The sequence below is a fragment of the Netta rufina genome (assembly GCF_964035555.1).
Source record: "Netta rufina genome assembly, chromosome: 2".
NCBI classification, from domain to species: Eukaryota; Metazoa; Chordata; class Aves; order Anseriformes; family Anatidae; genus Netta; species Netta rufina.
The window spans coordinates 86419130-86441271 of NC_140124.1; the positions used below are offsets into that span (position 1 = coordinate 86419130).

General features: G+C 42.7%; 1 protein-coding gene across 1 annotated transcript in view; it reads right to left on the reverse strand.

Moving 5' to 3' along the window:
• Positions 1 to 16086: 16086 nt before the first annotated feature.
• The window catches only part of LOC311206369 (fidgetin-like protein 1), a gene marked incomplete at its 5' end in the record, with an annotated part of 54798 nt that continues 48742 nt past the window's right edge, over positions 16087 to 22142 (reverse strand). Inside the window, one exon of the mRNA XM_084281649.1 lies at positions 16087 to 18389. Within this exon, the coding sequence (XP_084137775.1) occupies positions 16283 to 18389 (2107 nt within the window). The 3' untranslated portion in view covers positions 16087 to 16282. The remainder of the gene's footprint in view (positions 18390 to 22142) is intronic.

The following is a 22142-nucleotide window of genomic DNA, read 5'->3' on the forward strand; positions in this document are numbered from 1 at the left end:
AAAGTTACTAAATCTTTGAACTTAAGTAGAGACATCCACAGATAAATGAAAGTTTGTGTAACTAAAGATCCATACTATCTATTATGTTGCAAAGACTCTCTTTCCAATCATCTTATATTTTTCTTACTCCTGTAGCTTGATTAGATTACATCAGTAACTGCTGTAGGTGCAAAGAGATGAAGTATTACACAGATCCAAACACAGAACAACCAGGGGTGAACATTTTCAGCTGTGAGCCCCCAGCTAGGCTTCCCAATCCATCTAAACATCAAAAACATCTAAACATCAAAACAGTGTTAAAATGTGCTCGCTCACCAATGCTTTCTAGTCAGTCTTTAAAATCATGAAATAAACAAAAACATTCAAAGTTTTTCCCATAGATGTCAAAATGAGAACTCAGAGCCAGACCTGGAGCACATAGATGTGATAATGAAACAATTTCCTAATTATTTGGGGGGTAGGGAGGAAAAAAAAAAAAAAAAAGAAAAAGAAAAAAAAAAACTTTATTTGAGGAAAAGTGCTTAGAAATGCTCCTGACTTTCCCAACAGACAGAAAGTATTGCACCATTATTGCCAGCTTGTGAACAGAGCTGATCAAAAATGAAGGAGAGAAGGTTTCCCACTGAAAGCTTCAAATTTTCAGCAGCAGCAATTTGAAAGCTGTAAGTGTTGTGACTGGAAAACCAAAGTGTTTGATTTCTGAAAAATCTGTTCCCCTGTGCCTTGTGGGTCAAAGCTCAAGGGCATCCTCCCCTGCTCAGGCCAACAGGGTTGCATCCGCAATCACGAAACACAATCTGCTGCCTGGAAGGAAAATGGTGTGCGTGAGATCGCCTTGTGGTCCTAATGCATCAAGAAACACCCAAATCCATGAGACCTGGCCTGTAAAAGCCAACAGGAGTCTTCATTTTTGAACAAGGTCCATGATCACAGTTTCTCAGTTTTAATTTTTGGCCCATCTTTTTTTTTTTTTTTTTCCAATTTTTCCCCAAAATTTCAGGGCTGCTGAATGCACAATTCTCAACTAAATCACTGAAGGCTGTGCACATGTGCGTTCCTAAAATCCTGCCACTGCTGCCAGAAGATGGGTATAAAAAAAAAAATAAATTAGCAGTTTCCCCAAAAATGAGGTGGATGGCAGTAAGAATTACAAAGCCAGGCCTCAGAGAGGAGGAGTTCATCACATCTCAACAGAAAGATGGACTGCAGCGAGTGTGGCTGGAATTGCACTCACACCAAAACAGAGAGATTCCTATTAATTGCAGTGAGAGTTTGGCTGAATTCAGCCGTTAGCATTACAGGTTGTTAATTTATTTAAAGTAAGGCCTCACTGCTTTAAAGAAGGTCCCAGGTCACAGAACAATTCCCATTTTATCTGTCCCGACCACACGTATGAAGCATGTGAGTGATAGAGGGCAGCTGCCGCTGTTTCTGCCGCGGGTGGTGGCTGCAAATCACACAAACCAACGCCTTCCTGTCCCTTGGGAGAGAAGTGAAGGTTCTGGTTTATAAGCAGTTAGTGAAAAAAAAAATAAAAAAAATCTACACCTTGCAGCAGACAGTGAGCCCAGGGCTGGCAGGGTGAGGAAGTTAATCAGCACCGAGCAGGCTGTTCGGGATGAGGCCAAACAGATGGCTCGTCTCTGAAACGGCAAAACGGGAAGCAGATGTGGCCACCGCTTCTCCCCATGCATAACTGGGAACCAGCCGGTTGGTGAGGAAATTTGCATAACAAGGATAATTTGGTATCAAAACTGTCCCTAGAAGTGATCTGAATGGATCTGGGCACAGTTGACAGTTTTCACTTCTTGTTTCCCACTCAGTGTTCAACCAGATTAAATTTTAATTTTGAACCTAGTGTCTGCCCGAGGTTGCTTTTAGCTATTTTCTAGGGAAACTATGATGCGGGCAGGGGGGACTCATCAAGTCTGTACTGAAGCTTTCAGGGCCAAAACACTCATCTCTCTTAAGTCAGTGAAAATTTTAGTGACTAATTTCAGCGGGCTCCCGTTTTCACTTTAAAGCCTGTAAACTTCACGCCACCCCACGAACAAAGAGTAAAACCTCCCAAGCTGGCATCCCCTCTTTGCACACACTGAACTTCATCGTGACCAGAGGCGAGCATGGTGCAAGCCCAAGGTGCAGCCCCTGCTTTGCAAGCTCCTTACTGTGAAGAATGGAGCCCAGAGCCCCAGATGTGTGAGCTCCTCTCCTCTCCTTGCCTCCTGGCAGCCAAAACAACTCAGAACACAACATAAATATTTGGGCGGCAGCTTAACATGTATCTATGATATACTATAAGTGAAGGAGGGTTTTCTTTTTTATGTTTTTCCCCTCTTCCTCTCTTTGAAAGGCTGCAGTAATGTCTATTTGACCACAGCTTTTACTTTAGTGTTCCTGTTGCATAGATAAAGACTAAATACTGCAGTCTTTGTACACCATCAAAATTAGAGATCCAAAGAGCTCTTAAAATTCAAGGATGTTCAAATATGGATTCAAACATTACAGATTTGTTTCACTGATAGCAGCAGAATGAAAAAGTACCTTCATCATCTTACAGAGATTCCTGTGCTTAGCCAAGGGAAAGACTACAGGAGCCTTCTCCTTTGTGCTGGAGAAAAAGACAAAGTAAATACTTGCTGAAAAACATGCTTGCAGGTGATAACAGATGCACTGTTACACGAATTTCACATTTTTTTTAGCTCAGCACATTAAAGATTCACCTTTCCATCTCAGAAGTCCTACTCTGAACCACCAACAAGCTCTATTTTTGCACTGCATCCAGTCACGAGGCTGACACAGAGCCTAATAATCTGTATGGTATTTTATTTGCATAGTCTGTAGCAAAAGCACTTGACACGCTTCCACATGTATGTGGGGGTTTTTTTTTGGACTCATCAAATATTAGTACAAATTAGAATGATTACTTCTGCTTTGGAAACATCTGTCTCACCATGCCTTTTGTGAGCTCTCTGAGATACAAAACAGTTTTAAACCGCCTAATATTATGCTAGTACCTGTCAGAGAATTCTGTTGAAGTAGCCAGAGTAGTAAACTTGAATAAGGGAAAATAATCAAGCTGATGCAGAGTACACCCTACTAAAACACCCTGCAGTTCATGCATCTGAGCTTTCTGCTTCTCCCTAAGCCACAACTACGCTGCACTGACCTTTAAATAAAGACTGGATCCTGATCAGCATAGAGTACAGATCAGCAGACAAGAAAAGCTAATGTGGTTTTAGGAAGAAAATGAAATACACTTATCAATAGACTGAGAAATGTAAAATTGAGGATTTTCAACAAAATCCCAAAGCCCAGGACAGAAGAAAAGAGACTGTTGGCATCTGTTTGAGTTTTGTATAACAGTTCTCGACGGAGAATCACAATTTGGTCATTGAAGATAGGGACAAATGTACCAGAAGTGATAGGAAGACCAGAAGGGAAATGAAGGGTGGTAGAAGATCAGGTGGAAAAATTAACACATCTAGTTCAGCAGTGATGAAGAAAGAAATTACTCTCTACCATAAGGGTTATTACCAGAGAATTAAGAAAGGCCCAAACCAGTGCATTTCAGGAAATTCTACCATACTTAATAGTTGCACGTCTTTTATACTATGGAACAGTTGGCCTCTTGCCTTCATCACTCTTAAACGTGAAATCAGTTTGTGAAGTAAAATTACATTTTGTTTGGATATTAGCAACTTCTCAACCTCCCTTTGTAAAAATAAAAAAAAATAAAATAAAAAAATAAAAAAATAAAATCCACTCAGCCAATGCAGGTGTTCTCATAATACATTCATACTTCCTTTTTTCTGCAATACCTGACAAAGCAGAGAGTCAGATAGTGTAAATCCTTTTTAACAATCCTTTTCAGTTTGTCGTTAACCTTAAAATATTTGCTATTGATATTTCTTAATATCCTGGTCTCTGGAGACACACAGTTGCAGAGAATATCAATTTTTGCTTCAAATAAAGGAGGTATTTAGCCCAATTTACTGGAAGGGGGAATTAAAATAAGTGGAGTTTTCTTTAATGACTCAGAAGCAAAAAGGAATACCATTTCATCCTATTATCTTTAAGCTTATGCTCTAGTTTCCAGAATCCAAAATAAAATTTATGAAAAGTTGGTAAAAGGAAGCTTTACTCTAAAACTATTAAATCCTTCCCCCTTTTCTGAAAGGGAAATTGTGGCAAAGAAAGCCTAGATTCCTTACGCAAGATCATGCAATGAGTTAGTGACAAAATCAGGATCGGCAGCCAGGTCTTCTATCACTTGCTTATTCTCCAGCCACAAAGTAGGCTTCCTTTCTGTGGGTAGAAAATTCAGGAATCTGTATTTGCAAGCCCTTGCACTAAACTCTTAAGAGCTGTAAAAAGGACCTAAATTTAAGAATCCAAATCAGGCGTTAATTATGTCAAAATGTGTGTGTATATCTGTACTGTATGTGCATCTAATTCAAAATAGTTAATTTTTAACCAACAGTGGTCAGTTTTCTTTCCACTTCTCTGTTACTGACAGTTCTTACACTACCTACATTTACAGAATATTTTGCCCAGATATACAAAGATATATAATCCTTTCCGTGATCAACTGCTGAAGTCAGACAACATCAGCTTTGCAAATGTCTTTAAATGATTCATACATAGATGAAGAGGAAAACAACAGTGGAAAAGAGGTTCTCTGCCTGACATATGGAACTTCAGACCTCTTCTCAGCATTCCTATAGACACGTAATGAACTTTACTAAAGAGTTATAATGAGCTGCTCAAAAAAGAGATTTGTAGCAATTAACCAGTTTAACAGTTGGGATGCTTTTCTAAGCTAAGGAAATAAATAAATAAATAAATAAATAAATAAGGGGAAAAACAAAGCCAAACCACTCTATTTAGCCTCCCAATGATCTCAGGCCAAATAAAGCAACAAACAACCAACAGGGGAATAGTCAAGTGAAGAAAAATATCATGCTCCAAACAAAAGGAAGCAAATGATGGATTTAGTTTAGCAGGCTAGTTTTACAGCAGAAAACAGAAGTCTTGCTGGAAACTTTGCACAAATACCAACGTGCAAAATAGAAACTTCAGATAAGATGTGGAAAGAGGGTGGGATTTCCAGAAAATAGGGAAGGACTTGTTACACCCTCCTTGTCAAATTTTGCAGGATCACCACAGCTTCTCTGGAGAAACAGTACTACACATGGGGAAAGCTGAGAGCTTTCCTTTTGCTTCTGCTTCTCCTAAATAAACTGCTTGCCTAATTTCCTTTGTAATTAGAGAAATATTTGAGTCAAAAAGTCATCCTTTCTATATGCTACTGGCCATATGTATTTGCTACTAAGTCTCTGGCCACTTAGACAATTTGGAACATTATATCCTTAACCTACTTTTTCTCTGAAGTCAATATGTAGGTTGTACTGATTTTTAGAAAGCTAAAGCTGCTGGCAGGATCATGTCATTTAGCAGCTCTGAGAAGAGCCTCTCCAGAAGGCACACAGGAATGGAGGGCCAAGTCTCTGCTGCTCGGTACCACACCATCCATCTGCTGCCAGTCTCAACCGCGTGCCTCAGGACACCCCATTTCCTCATGTATGGGGCACGTGCTTCCACAGCACTCCTTGGCAAGTTCACTAGCATGTGGCTACAAAACATATACCTAGGAGAAACACATACACAGAGGGTTGGTGGCAGTGGAGAGAGGATGGTAGATTTACACAATATAAAGATAAATTAGGGACAGTAAAATACTAAAACTAATGTCTTCAGATATGTACTTTGCTCATTCTTGTTTTCTTCAGACTAAGCCTGCCTGTGCATCTGGAAAACACTGTAAGGAATGAAGGTAAATGGTAATTGCAAGAGAGTGGCTTTTGCAGTTAGCTTTTTAGAAAGTGTTTTTTCAGTGATAAGGAAAAACCTTTGTTTTGCCCAGAGAAGCTGTGATTGTCCCCTCCCCTGGAGGTGTTCAAGGCCAGGTGGGATGGGGCTTTGGGCAACCTGGTCTGGGTGAAGGTGTCCCTGCCCACGGCAGGGGGTTGGAATTGGAACTGGGTGATTTTAAGATCCCTTCCAACTCAAACCATTCCATGATTCTATGGGAAAAACAAACAAAAAAACATGGAACAAGTGCAATGTATAATCAGCATACAAAAGGTAGGCCTGGAAATGAGTCCTGTGAAGATGCACATTACAGAGAAGGGATCCTTTTCCTTTTCTTTTGTAGAGCTGGCCCCATATTAATTTCATTTTTAACTATATATCATGAAAAAAAGTTTACTTATGGAAGTCTGCTTACCTCCAGGTGCTAACCTCCAGTGGTCACCCCTAGCAAGAGTTCAGTCACTGCACATTCAGACCCACAGGACATATCATGAGAGAGGTGTTGTTACCATTTCCTCTCTTCCCTCGGATGACTGGTCTTTAAAGTGAATGCTGCCTTCAAAAAAGGAGCATTGCAATGGCGTGCTGCCTTCCGCCTGACCACCCACACCTCTGCTGTTGCCTTTCCAGGGATTTGTCAAGCAGCACTACACCTCAGATTGAATGCGCCGTCCAGTAACTTGTTGGTTCAACAAAAGGCATCGCTGAAACAAGCTGTCTGACTCAAAGAGCATGCACTTCCTGTTGTTGGCAGAAAGTGAGACTTCTCACTGTTCCCCCTTGCTTCCTTTAAAAACAGTGCCAGGAATTGATGTAAATTGGCTGCAAAGCATCTGACCCACAAAGCAGGGAAGTGAGAAACTGCAGGACTCTGGAAGACAGAGCAATATTAGCCACCTATTTTTAAATATATGCTTTATATATTTTTTTGATTAATGATCTTGGATTGCATCAGCGTGGATAGCTTAAAATATGCTCAAGGGGCTGATACTTTCAGCAGCTCCTGAGAACCCTGCCCAATTCCAACACTCACAAATCATACAAGTGGTTTCTTTAGTCAGGAAAACGGTCTACAATGCCGACCACAAACAGACACGTCTTACCCTGCCAAGACAACTCAATCATACATTAATTGGAGGGATCATCCAGCAAGCTAATTAATTACCCAACACGAAGGGGCTGGCCCTTCTGGGATTTCTGTCAAGTGGGTCAAGAGAAGGTCCCTGCGCTGCTGGTGCAGTGGTGTTGCCAGAAGCGTCAGCCTATTACGATAGCACTAATGATTTTCACTTGCGAGACATGAAGAGAGCAACAAATGCCACTTGCTATCAACCAAAACTCAAATGAATTGAGACTGTTGAATTAATTGGATTCAGCTCCTGCTATGTACCTGTTATGTATCTAAACTTCAATGCATTCACTTCAGGATCTCCAGCCTGGGAGGCTGCTCATTTCTGTTCATTTGTTCTACTATTAAAGTCCTAAGATCAAGCATGAGTTTCAACACAAATGCAAAAATGTATCAGGATTCTCGCCTCTTTGCCAAACCCCTCAGGCTATAATTAATTAACACAAGCTGAAATTAATTTTTAAAAATCCTGCCTTTGTTGTCAGGTAGTTCTAAAGGTGTCAGGCTGGTTTTCACAGCTCCCAGTTAAAAAGAAATAAATAAAAACACTGTAAAAATCAAAGTCCACCAAATGAATCAACAGTTTTCCTTAATAAAATGCCAGTACCAAGTCATTAATATTAGATGATTTTAAGTGACAAAGGAAGGAAACCACTTTGACTACCCTTGGGCTTTCCTTAAGAAACTGGGTGGACTTGTTTGGGAAAATATCTCCATCTGGTGGCAGGCTATAAAAAGATCAAGTCAACACTACAGGTGCATTACTTTCCCTTGAAAAGACTGAAGTTACTAGAAATGGAGTGGATTTATTGTGGATATATTTTTCTCCATGAAGTTCTAAACCTCACATGGGATACACTGAGCAAGGCTCCTTTTAGTCTTGTCAAGCCTGTCCTAGTTGCGTGTCTTACTATTAAATATTCATCCTCTCCCGTACAAGGCACTCTGCTAAGCACTGTTAAATTCTTCCTCTCTCTCCACACATTTAACACAACCAGCCAGAGCAGGTGGGTAAGGGAATGAGGAAAACAGACAAGAATTTGTGGTAAAACCTGTGAATACCATTAGTGCTTGGAATTATTTGGGACAATCTGTATAGTTTCTGGGCTTGGAATTATTTGGGACAATCTGTATAGTTTCTGGGCCAGGTGAAACAAATCTAATATAACCTGTCTCCCTCCAGGCTTTTTACCTTAATTTTTTTAGAACACAGGTGTACCTTGAGAGTGGCTGTCCCACCTGGGGACACCCATAAGGCTCTGCTAGCACTTTCACCACTCTCCAGGAGGAAGGACTTCAGATAGCTCATAACCAGTTTTAGGCATTGAGCTGCTTTACTTCGAATAAATAGCAAAAGCATTTGAGCTGACCTGGTTAACGTTTCTGACAGCAGAACTCTCCCTGCTGGCAGTGCTGTGGGAAAGACATCCCCCCGTTTGTGGATCATGCAAAGCAGAGAAGATTGGTATGTAAGACTCCTAACAGATATTTCTCCCCACAATGTGGAGGGATAATATTCTACAGATAAAATGTTACCTTCACTGGTACAACTTATCCCTACCTCAGGGTCACTAAAGAGCTGATTTGTGCTATCCTACCTATTTAGGGAGTTGTACTATCACTACTTTTAAAGGCACGTGAGAAATACTTTCAATAGAATTAAGTTATGATAGAGCAGGCCCCAGAATTTGCAAGCTCTGTGACATTTACAGATAGAGTATTAGCATGTACTTTTTGCAGGTAACAGTACAACTTTCTGAAAACTTGATCTTGAGTTTGCTTCCATTGTTTTCATGCAAAACATCTCATTTTAGAGCACCTTCCGGTATCACAGTGTAAATTATATTTACTTTTTTTTAGTCCACTATAAGACTGTCATTTGATAGTAAAGCACCAGATTAAGCAACGTGGAGCCTTTTAAATTTATAATTGTTGAAAAAAACACTAGAGGATGTTCTGAAAATAATGGACTAATCACAGAACGTGAGAACAAATTACCTGTTACCTTCCTTATCACTACAGGCATATTTTCTACCTCCTCCTTCACTGTAGGTGTAGATATACCAGCCCAAAGTTTCTGTGGCCTTCTTGAAAGTAAGTTCTTCTTTTTCCTAATCTTATGCCATCAATGCTAAACGCATGCTTTTGTATGATGCTAAGCAGATAATGAAAAGATATCATCATTGCTCTTCAACTTATAAATACGCAAATAAACACATTACAATTTTCCTTGTTGATTTGAGTTTTCTCCATTTTTTTTTTTTTTCTAGTTAGATGCCAAGTTATGGCATCTTTGGAGTACCTGGCATCAGAATAGCTTGCAGAAACCAGATTCTAGAGTTCACACCCTCTCTGGGGGGAACTTAATCTACTTACATGGCTATATTCTTCACTACAACCGATTTATATCCATCCTGCTATGGGCAAGACACACCAGTACCTCCAATTGCCATCCTTCCCTGTTGGGTTTACTGGGATGGCTGAGAGCAGTAACTTCACTAGGGCTAGCCACACACTGGATGTCTCCACCTAACTAACCACAAATGGGAGCTGTCAGCCTCCACAGTTCAAAACCCAAGGTGCTAAAGACTGTGACTGCTTGTTACAATCTGACTGTGTGCTGCAAACCCCTCCAGATGAAGGCTGGGAGGGCTCTTGTGGGCAATAATTTCTTCTGGCATTAATCACTATATCTTGTAAATAACTGGTATGTAATAAATGCGATATATTGAGAGCATTCAAACTCCCTGTGGCAATCTCACATCTCTTCTTATTTATTTTATTTGGGAAAAAACACAGATGAAATAAATAAGGTCAAAAGTTCTTCTTCAGAATATTGAATCAAATACATGAGCACAAGCTGTTTCATGAAAGTTCTTGTAAGAAATTTCAATGGCTATATCGCATTTGCAAGGATAAGCAGTTACTAGCTGAAAGAGGTACCAAATAACACTTACTTGGAATAGGAGAAAATAGACTTGTAGGCCTTAGTCTCTACTGAGTAATATTTCTAACTGGTGACATTTATTAATCAAAATGATTCTGGGTAACAGGCTTAAGTGGAGGATCACCCCGAATGAAAGAGACATCCTTTCCTCTGAAAAGTTATCAGAAGAAATTTTTACTAGTATCAGTAAATAGAGAAATAACAAAACATATTCAAAGTTGAAAAGCAGAAGCCTAGAAAATTTCATCTTTCATTACATTTTAGCCCACAGCATGGAACTCAATCTATAAGAATATGGTAGGAATTTTCACAAGCCACTGGCGGGATTTTTTTTGATCAACTTCTTTTAAAAAAGGAGTTCTACACTTTAGGACAGCCTCAGCTCCTGGATTTTTTTCTCAAATGGCTTTCCTGAAAAGCCTCAGAAGAGCCTAGCTGTGTTTCTTGCTTGGATGTTTGGTTATGCCTGCATACAATGATAGCCAAAGGCATGCATTATATTTACAGAAGTACTACACAGTGCAGGATGCCACGCTAACCTTGAAGTCCACAAACTAGTTCACCTCAGATAAAAGGCCCACTCTTGTCTGTGCATAGGTTTCTGGTGCTGTTAGAGAATATGAGACCATATAAACCACACGCATCTCTTACTCTGAGTCAGGATGAACTATTTGGTTTTGATGTTACAACCAAAATCCAAAATAGCAGCAGCCTTACCCTGCTTAAGCCTGCAGAGCTGACGGTTCCCCTTTTCTGGTGCCCTCCTCTCTGCCCTGCTAATGACTCCAGTCATGCCCAGATGGAGAAATGGCAATCGCTCCCCCTTTCCCCACTAACCTACAGTGAGGAAGTGCTGCAACGTCTCTCTACCAGACAAAAAGCAGATTCAATTTCTTTTCAACATCCCTGCATCTGTCACTCACTTTCCTCAACGCTTGGCTCCTGAAAGAAGACAATATTGCTTTTTGCTTGCTGTTGCACCTTCCTCCACCACAGCAGAACAATCTAATATCCTTCTAGGACAGGTAATGTGCCTTGGCAATATCAGAATACAGGATATATCTTACCTTAAAACTCTTACAAATAAATTATTAAAATATTGCAGTACCAGTGCACAGTTAATTGTAAAACCATTTTTAAAGTGCAGCTATAGCCAAACTGCAAGACTAACTACATCAAAGATGATGTCAGAGAGGTCTTTCCTGCCTCACTGTCAATATTTTCATTAGTGACTTCAGTGATGGAGGAGAGAGGCTCCACTGCATAACTTTGCTGCTGACAGCAAGCCGGGAAAGGTGAGTAAATACAGCAACTTTTGAACTAGTTTGCTGAAGATGGCCTATTAACTGAAGAGAAAAAAAAGAAAAAAAAAAAAAAAAAAAAAACAAACAACAAGCATCATACTCCAGTGAATACTTCATCTGTCTTACAAATTGGCACTTATGTCCAGCCCTCCTACTCTACTCCAGTTTCATCCCTTACCACTGATGAGCACAGTCCCGGCTGCGGTATCACAGTGCAGGAGAATTATGAACCCACAGAAGCAGTCTAACGAACAGGACATCTTTAAAAAGATGTGAAAGAATGACATCTGTTCAATCTAGATAGCGTTGTAATGCCAAATCACAACAGATCTCAAGTGTTGTGGCTACAAAGGTGATGATTAAAGCTTTCCCCTGTCAATAAGGATATGATAAGATACAGAATGTATATGTTATATTAATGAAGATGAGGCATTGGGGAACAATCTTACCTTTTTAATCTTGCTAAAGAAGAATCCAGGCAACAAAACCATTTTATGGATGGTTAATATTAAGTATTTATCAGGTTGTGTTTGCAAACAGTGTACAGAGCAAGTCTCAAATATCATCATACAATCGCTGTTGAGGATATAAGTATGGCTTATATACGTTGAGGATATAAGTATGGAAAGATGGCTTAAGTACAAGAAGATACCAAAAGTTTTAGAATTAATGAGTATTTTGAGGAATAAACTAGGCAAAACCTGTACCAGGCATCACAAAAAAACTAATTTATCCTACATGAAATGAGAATTTGATGAACTCTTAGAATATTTTCCAGACCCATAAATTCATGATAATGCAATTTTGGCTTCACATAGGAGCTTTTTGACCTAACAGGACAAAAGCAGCTCTTACTGATTGATTACAGCATCTGCTTATAGCTACAGCACTGTACATGACTGCTTTGCTGCAGGTAAGGTAAAGAAAAGTAGTAAAATATTAAAACGTAAGGTTAAGAAATCTAGCCCTTGGGAATTCAATGTCAGTATTTTCACTAATCACTATAGTTATGTGAATTACTCTCCTGAAGACATCTACATCGGGTGTTAGGTGTCAAAGCTTTGCTGGACACAACTGGTTCTGGCCATCTTCACAATGAATCCACCATGGGACACAGCTGAGCACATCAGCCACGTGTATGGGGTCTCTGGGGAAACACATATAAGATAGAGCAAGGGAGGAGGGAACCAAAAGGGTGAGAAACAACAGAGTGACCACAATGCTCAAAGCAGGAGGAGCTGCTCTGTGGTGGAGTAGATATCCACACTGCTGCCCATGGTAAGCCCATGCAGGAGCAGATGGATATTCCTGAATATCTGTGGCCCATGGAGAGCCCACGGCAGAGCAGAGGGAAAACCTAAGCAGGAAGGAGCTGCAGAGAAGCTGCTGTACTGACCTCAACGCCCCATCTCCTGTGCACTGCCTGGGAGAAGAGTGAAGGTGGGAGTGAAGCTGAGTCTGGGAGGACAGCAGGGAAAAAGAGCTGTCATTACAATATTTGTCTTTGTTTTTCACTATCCACATCTATTTTAATTGGCAATAAATTAAATTATTCTTCCCCAGTGGAGTCAGTTGTGCTTACAACAATAACTGGTAAGTAATCTCCCTGTCTTCATCTCAGCACAAATCTCTCTCATCCTGCTTTCTCCCCACCCCACTGGGGACTGAGCAAGCAGCAGGGGGGATGTTTGGCTGTTAGGCAAGGCAACCCACCAGAACAACTCTTCAGTTGAGAACTACTCATAGGCCTTCTTTTAAAATCGTCCCAAACCTCAGCTTTCATCTTCATTTCAAAGGAATGTGTGCTAATGAGTTTGAAGACAACTTTAAGCATTGTTTGTACATCTACAGTTCTCAGCATCTGCTGAGTCTTAGCAAAAGTGCTCACCAAGACCAATCCCCTATTGCCACCAAAATTATCATTTTAATAGGAAGAGGTTTTCTGCTTGCTTGTTCAATGTTTTTCTGTTTGTTTGTGGTTTTTTTTTCTCCAATGGCATTTTGGTTTGGAGTAGTAATTTCCATTAGAAAAAACAGATATTGCCTTATTTCAATAGGACAATCTTACTGATGCTCTTAGAGGCCAGCCTGTTTCTCATCCGCTTGCCATTAGCAAATGATGATCATTGCTGCTTCATCAGCTTTTCACCTACCTGTGTTGGCACAGTTTTCTATAAATGAAAATTCATCTAGGGATTTCAGAATGCTCTGAGACAATTTCGCTAACTCAAATACAAGATGCACTGAGAAAACGAAAGGAGTGTGAATGGCCTTGATTATTAATAAGAGCTCACCTTTCCAGGACTGAAATTATTTACCTTTATTTAAGAGAAACTAAGAGATTGTGCACCAAACGTTACTGAACCACAAAACTAGAGGAGAGTCCTGCATTTCTAAGTTCAGCCAGCCAAAAAGAATAAATAATGAAGTACATAGGTTTCTGCATACACTAAACAGATCCATTAAAGTGGATTTATCTGCACCATTTCCCTTAAATTACAATCATGCCTTACTTCTGAGCAATTTTCTATATTTTGTGAAATTATGTTACTGGCGATCTAATCTCGCATTTTTGGGTTATGAAATATATATTGGGCTAATGTCGGAAGTCCTGCTGACTTGAGGCCTGCAGCAAAGCCTGACCATTGCAAGATGGCCGAAGAGATGGCCATATTAGCTGCATCATTACCAAAACAACAACAGAAAGAATAAAATTTACCTAATGTTTCCTTTCTCTGCAAGTTTTCTAACACCGAAGCATATTCATGTAATTCAAGAGTACAAAGTAATGAATAATGCAAGAAGCTGGAGGATGAATACTCCTATCTGGAGCTACGGTTCCACCTTTTGTCTCCTTCACAAGTTCCATTTTACAGAAAATAAATGCAGCAGCACAGCATTTCTTTCCCCCTCCTCGTTATCTTAGGAGGCATTTTACTCTACCATCATGTGCGGTCTTGCTGGTCCTTTCAGTAGAGTCCTGTTTCCATAAAAAATACAAATATTAAGATGAATACATGAAATACACTCTTACAGAGCACACCAGATTAATTCCCTGCATAAATATGGCAATTCTTTAAACACACATACTTTTATTACCCTGGAGTTTTACTGAAAAATTAAAAATCTCCGGGGTTTTCATTCATTTGCCTGAGAAAAGATTTTAAGAACATGTTTTCATCAGGATTTAAGATCTTTGGAGAGAGCAGTGGCTAACGTATATTTATAGCTCTGTGATGCTGAAGTTGTAGGAGCTGAGTCTCCTTTGAAAACTGCATCTAACATCACTGACACAGATTCAACCACAACATCTTTACCCAGCTGGCACAAAAGTTGATCAGTTTGGACTACGACACATTTATTCTTAATCTAATCATTCTATTTCCACTATTTCAAAAGTTAAGGTAAATTCACATACCTGAATTTTTAAGCCTCTGCAAAACGATCTCTAATACAGACCATACCTCAAACTAGGTGAACGGACTTTTTGTGTTCAAATCAGGATGAATCTAAGAAATGCTAAAACTCCTAAATCATCCCAAAGTCCAGGTTCACTATAGTCTCACAGCCTCTTTTTAAATGGCTTTAAAAAAAAAAACGTTAGCTAAACAGCATCTATAATTTACCCAATTTCAGAAAAATCTAAGACCAGTTTTTAAGCTCTGCATGTTCCCTAATAGAAGTGCTTTAGAGGAACTGGAGACAAACTGGACTCCAGTGCAGCCAGCCCTTCCAGGCTGCCAGAAGCATTCTGGTGAGAGCTTGTGGTCCATTTTCATTCAGAGGCGGCTCTGTCCAGCCAGCGGGCAAGGATGGGTTACGTGAACAAAGCAGCGGTGCATTTCCTCAAACCCTTAGGTAAGGCCACAGAGCAGAACCTACTTAGGAATTTTACCATTGCTGCGGGGCAGTGGAAGCCGAGTGACTGGGACGTGGGATTTCTCCTCCTCGGACAACAACCAGATCAGGTGCCCTCTCAGAACAAGGCCTCCCCCACCTTAGTTCAGTGGTGCAGTTGCTGCTGATTTCACTTGCAGGTGCAGCTCTGCGTGAGGCTGAGCCCCAAACCCCAAAGAGCGGTTACGGGCACGCACACCAACATGAGCACCAAGGGAGCGGTGCCTTTAGCAGTGCCCACGCACACAGCGAGTGCATGTGTAGGGGCAGCACACAGACAGCCCCACCTCATCCCTCGCCTCCTGCTGGACAGGACTGAGTCTCGCAGCACAGCCAGGCCCCCTCTCTCTGGCTTCACAGCACCCTCACGTCCAGGGGACCTCCAAACACTGCCAGGGGGGTAAGCTCACATCACAGCCACACCAAAACCTGCAGCCGGGCCAGGCCCTGGCTCCCTCCAGCTGCTGGTGTCCTCCCGCCCGCCCACTGGTCCAGCCTCACGTTTATAGAGAATTTTGTTACTGAATTTTGCACGCACACAGGCATCCCTACGGCACCTGGTTCCCAGATACAACAGCAAGCCCACAGCTGGCCCTCCCTCAGATCCCACAGCCCTGGTGACCCGCTGCCTCTTCTCCAGCTGCAGGTGCTAAGACCTCCTGGTAACACACACACAGGCACAGAACAGAAAACAAGGTCAAACAGAATACAATTAGAAAGAGGATTTAATAAAAAACAGGGATTAGACTGCAGTGACGTATGCAGGGCTCAGTCAGACAAGAACACCATTTACCAGACACCGTCCCTTTTCACACCCTCAGGAGGTTCTTCCTGCGAGGTTCCTCCCCCAGGAGAGCCCCAGTGCTCCCTTCAATTACACGGAAAGTTTGCCCATCTCCCCCTTGGACATCAGTGAAATTCATCCACCCTTCACAGCAGCTATCTGTAATTCCCTCTCAGTTTCTCCATCTTCCCAGTTAGCTAAACCTCAGGCCAGCACCTAGACGTCTGGCTGTGTAACTTCAGAAGATTTTTTAGAGACGGATAGAAACAAGAAGCAGTGCAGACACTGAATTGTCATGGCGTTAACACGTGACAGTGCTAACGCACTGCAAGGCAGTCACGATGCAGTTATCTACCGCAGCCGAAGGTCTGGTTCCAGGTTTCGTACAGCTCTAGATCCTTCGAGGACACGCTGGGCCGCACGGTCCTGAGGGCGCTCTCAAAGTCAACGAAGGCAATGGGCCGCACTTGGTCCGGCAGGATGGTCGCGATATCCATGGACTGAAGGCTGCGGATCGGGCCCAGAGAAGCTTCCCGGCAGAGCTGTGTCATGTCTGCCCCCGAAAACCCATGTGATTTCTGAACGATAAGCTCGATCTCCTCCTCGCTAAGGCAGCTGTGCTCCTTTGACATGAGGCGAGTCACAATCTGCTTCCTCGCTGAGGCGTCTGGAAGAGGAATGTACAGCCTCTTTACCAGCCTCCTTCGGGCAGCTTCATCGATTTCCTGGGGTCGATTCGTTGCTCCAACTACCAGGATACGATCTTCGGAGGAGGTCGTTGCCCCATCTAACTGGACCAGAAATTCGGTTTTTATTCTTCTCGAAGACTCGTGCTCCCCATCCCCGCGCTGAGACAACAGAGAATCAATTTCATCGATGAAAATCACTGCTGGCTGCTGACACCGTGCCACAGCAAACAGTGCGCGGACCATCTTTTCCCCTTCACCCACCCACTTGGAAGTCAGAGAAGAGGCGCTGATGCTAAAAAACGTAGCCCCAGACTGGCACGCGATGCACTTGCCTATGAGCGTCTTCCCCGTCCCGGGGGGGCCAAAGAGAAGAATTCCTTTCGGAGGACCACGCAACCCCGTGAAGATGTCTGGCCGCAGCATCGGCCACACCACTATTTCTTTTATGGTAGCCTTGGCAAACTCGACTCCAGCAATGTCATCCCAGTTGACAGGGGGCCCATGGTCCATGATCTCATGCATTATGAGCTCCACCATTTTGGGTTCGATGTTCTTCAGGCGTTCATCTACAGGAAGTGACGGATCTGTTGGCCCTTGTGCATGAGGTTTACACTGTGCTACTCCATTTTCAGTCCCGTCTTGTTTTGGGACTGGAGGAACGAACTTGCCAAACGGACCCCGAGACCTACCAGCACCCAAAGACTTTTTTACGCCTCCGTACGATGAGGCTGGTGTACGCTGGTGGAGGCTCTGAGGTTTCTTTTGCTGATCCACCCACAGCTGCTCTTTTGCTGTTCTAAAACCAGGAGCAGCGCTCTCCTCATTTCCGTTCCTATTCCCTGAAAAACTACTGGCTTCTGTACTAACGGCAGGCTGGCATGGAGCAAGGCTAGAAGGTGCAGCGCTGCCTCTATCAGCCAAACCATAAAACGCTTTTCTTTTCCCAGACCATGCATGTACAGCGGACTGACTGGAAAGAGACAAATTCTGCCCGTCACGGCAGCCACCTGACATTTTCAGAGAACTGCTGCTGGTCACTTCTTTATTTCCAAACAGTGGAGTTACCTGGAAACCTGTCTGAACCTGTTCCTTTAGGGACGCAGAAGAGGCAGGAGGTATATCCGAAGTTTTGGTCACAGGAGGCAGACTGCTTTGAAGAGACTTTGAAGACGAGGGATGCTCAAGGAGATCCGGGCCCTGACTCGCACATTTTGATGAGCCAGCACAGCGTTCACTCTCGGCTGCACTGCTGAAGACACCGAGTCTAGGAAGACCTGGAGTGGCAGAGGCACTGACCCCGTTACCGGCTGGTACAAAGGCATCTGTCGGTGCCATCTGAGCGCTTTGGAAATTTTTGCCAGCCTGCATCCTCTCCTGCACACACTTTAATTCAAATACATTATCTGTTGTCAAGGCAGATTGCCACTTGTCACTGTCATTTTGCTGACACTTTGCCAAAGTCAAAATGTTTTCAGCGTAGTTATTCAAGCCAGTCTCTATGTTGTCAGAGTCAATAATCGCAGAGTATTTCTCTGCGTACTTTTTAAAGAGGTTGGCAGCACAGACCTGAGAGATCTCGGAGTTTGCCCATGCATACTGAATACGCAGAATTTTGGCACGATATTCATCAGCCTTCTGTGCGGGCGTGCAGGTGCCAGAGGTAAGAGCGAAGTAACTTTTCTGCCAGTCGCTCAGGTGCACGGTGCTGTGAGTGGGTGCTTCCATCGCTGACACTGAAACACACACACAATACCCGTTGGTACAAAATGCATCTCACAACTACTTACAGGCTGCTTCTCTCTTCTCTAATGACATATAAATGAACACATGCATTATTTTAATTGAGGGAAATAGCGCAGTACTTGTAAGTCACTTAGTCTGGACACTTCAGCATTTTCACAAGGCAAACAGCTTTGTGGAAAAAAGCCACTAAGACTGGGGTACTCTTCTTCTTTCTCCTTCAAAGAAAGAAAAGAAGAAGGGACACGAGAGAGAGAGAGAGTGCTTCTACTCAGAGGTCTCCTGGGGAGGTAAGTAGACTGCAAAGGAAGGTAACAGATGGCCAAACAAAAATTGGCCTTGTTAAATGAAATCAGCAATGCTTTCACTCCTGTTTGACGGAATACTGCACAGTGCAGAGGAGGTCAGGTTATAGGTAATTGTCAAAAAGATAAAATTTACTACAGTGATGCTAATAAAAAATGAAACAATGAAGTTACTAAATAAAACTATATGCAAAACGAGGGGAGGTAAGAACGGAATGAATAGGCTTGCATTTAGTAAACTTTCAAATTAGATACTGACAGATTCATAACACATGTTCAAAACTACGTATTCCATTTAGACCGTACTAAAACCTCCCTTATTTTCGAGAAACTAAGGCCTTGTGTGTTTGTAGTGATGACTGTTTTTCAGTTTTAGAAAGCAGAATTTAAGTTCCTTCAGCTAGGTTTTAGTTTAAGAAACACGAAAGATGACCTTTGCTTAGGAAGGCACATCTTGCTAGCTCTGAGAGGACATGCTCATGTTTTTGACACATTTCCAAAGCTGTCTCTTCTCTGCGGTCTGCAGAAATATTTCTGGTAATGTCAGGAATTAACAATTTCAGAAGAGACACAGGCACGGGCAAAATTAGCGACATCTACTATCGCCCCAAGAGGCTTTACAGAAACTGCCTAACACACAGTAATTCCGATCTCCTGATCTGTCCATAAGAAACTCGCTCAATACATGACAGGACTGAAACACATCAAATTCTAATTTCTACTGTTTAACCTCGGTAGGTACTGGGATTTCCCAGCCAGGAAAAAAAAAATAAAAAGAAAAAAAGGAAAAAATAAATTAAACAAAAGCTGTTGGAGTTCATGACCATGCCTTCTTCACGCATCCCAGAAACAGAGTACGCGTCAATCTGCAATCTTCTCTTAAATCAGCAGCAGAGTGCATCTGAGTGCAGTCATGTAAGAGCACACAAAGTGCAAGACTGCGGAGATACCTTAAATAAGGTAAGGACAGGGGCCGGCCTCATTTTTACTTTCAAAAAGTCTTTGCCCAGTGATTGCATGAGCGCAGCACTACACAGAGCATGACCTGGTGATGGCAGGAGGGGTTACACGCATAATAAACAAGGAGATAAATTATTTTGTGTTGGGTTTTGGCCCAAGTGCAGGAAAGCCAAAACACCTTTTACCTGCAAATTCCGTGCCTTTACATGGGAATTTAAAAAATTACCGCCAGCTTCTGTACAATGAAAAGTCTCTCTTGCAGCTACCGTGTGGGGTGCGAGTTCCCACCAGCGCCCACCTGCAACAGGTGAGCTGGGCAAGATGCTAAGCTCTCACCGTGCACGTGGCTTTTCCGTGGTGACTTTAAAAGCACCTTATGAAACATAAAAGTTGGTGTTTGCTCACGTTAAGTACCTCCGTAGTTCACATAATTCAGAGTATAAACATATAAAACATATCACGCCCCCCCCCCCCCCCCCCAAATCAGCAGCCATTTCACAACGATGCAATCACTCCCACACCTCTGACAGGCCCCGTTTGGAACTAGTAAGCGCACAGTACGGCAGCTAGCTCCAAATTTTAACTTTTTTTTTTTTTTTTCTTCTGAAACGCGTACATGTGGGATTTTCCGCCACCTTTATCCCCTGCCAGCTAACCAGGAGGCAGCTCCCATACACCTCCAGCGCCGGGGGCTTTGCCCCAGCACCGGCCCCAGCCAGCCCCCGCCCTGCCTGGCCCGCGGGGCCCCCTCACGGCTGAGGGGGCGCAACGGCCACCAACGGCCACCAACGGTCACTAACGGCCACCAACGGCCCCCCACGCGCGCGCCGCAGGGGATTGGGGAGGGGAGGGGCTCCCGCCGCGCGCCGCGCACCCACCGGCCGCCGCCAGCCGCCCCCTGCGCGCCCCGCGCGCGCTCCGCCCCGCCTCCCCGCCGCCGCCCGCCAATGGGATAGCGGGACGCCGGTGACGCAGACGGTCGTCAGGCAGAGCCGGGCGGGAGAGGGAAGGCTCCGAAGAAAGGGCGGGCTGGGGAGGGCGGCGCGGCTGTGTGGGAGGGACCCAGCCGTGAGGAGGGACCCAGCATGGGGAGCCCGGCACGGCCCTGGCTGAGGCAACAAATTGTTCCAAAGCACGTTAGCGACGGGGAAATGTCCTGTTGGCAAAGCAGTGCGTTCAGTGAACGAGCAAAAGTCACAACTGATGGTGAAAGTCAACATGCTGAAGTGATCTGGGAGGGGACGGACCCTTTACAGCATATCTGGCGCGAATAAAATGCGGGAGGTTTGGTTAACAGCAAAGACAGACACCAGTCTTTTTTTTTTTTCATTTATTAATGCCATTAATAAAATCTCTGTGTCAGTTTAATATGCTTTGGATAGAGATTTTAAAGGAACTGTACAGCTCACAAATTGTAATAGTAATAAAAAAAAACAAAACAACACTAAACATCAGATTATTTTTCCAGTTAGGTCATATGGACTCTACATACTCTTAGATATTATCCATCAATAATCATTTAAGCTGCCTGCCCTTCCACCATGGTCTTCAAGTTTCTCCAATTTTATTTCTCATTTGCTCCACTCTCCGAGCAGTTCAAGTGTACATCCCAAGGTTTGGACTACAGCTGTAAGACATCACAACAGGAGTACTCCTCAGCACATACGGTGTCCTTACAGGTTGACAGCGGAGACGAACAGCCATGAACAGAGTATGACATGTAACGCCGAGAGGAAACTAGAAATTGCAGAACTACAGTGCAGTCCAGAGTATAACATAGTAGCAATACCTTTCATAAATACATCTTTTCGGTATTTCACCATCAGTAATAAAATATAATCTGTCATTATTAAGAGAGTAGGCATTGCACTAGCATTCCACTAGTTAAAAAAAATAAATCCATATGACTACTGAAAAGTTACTTTTTTTCCCTCATCTAGTAGCTGCACTGCGTTCTTTGAGATGTGGACATTCTACTAAAGTGCATTTCTGAGACTTTGTAATTATTTTTAACAGCAAACAGTATTAATCGGCACAGGCTCTATAAGCTTTTGAACACAAGGCACAATAAATCCAGGCTCACATATTAACTATTCATACATTGTTTGCCACCAAAAGTCATTTCACTTACAAATGTATTTCAAAGCTACAGAACAGAAATAGCAGCAAGGTCCTCCTTTCAAAAATATTCCTTTTAACAGTTTTGTTCTTGAGTTGATTACATAGCCCAGATATTTATTTTTTTTTTTCAGATGACTTAGCACTAGAACTCTGCAAAGGAATCATCACATGGGGAAAAGAGGGTATGAGAGACTGAATGCTAACAAGGCCTTCATTGATTACACATTCAAATCATCCCCAGATTTCAGATAAAAATAGAGCTATGAAATTCAGATTTCTGCATTGTGCTGGCCATGAGGAAATGTCATTCAATGGGTCTTAGAATGGTTCAGCTGGAAGGAACCTACAAAAATCAAGTCCAAGCGCCTGGATGCCTCAGGGCTAACAAAAAG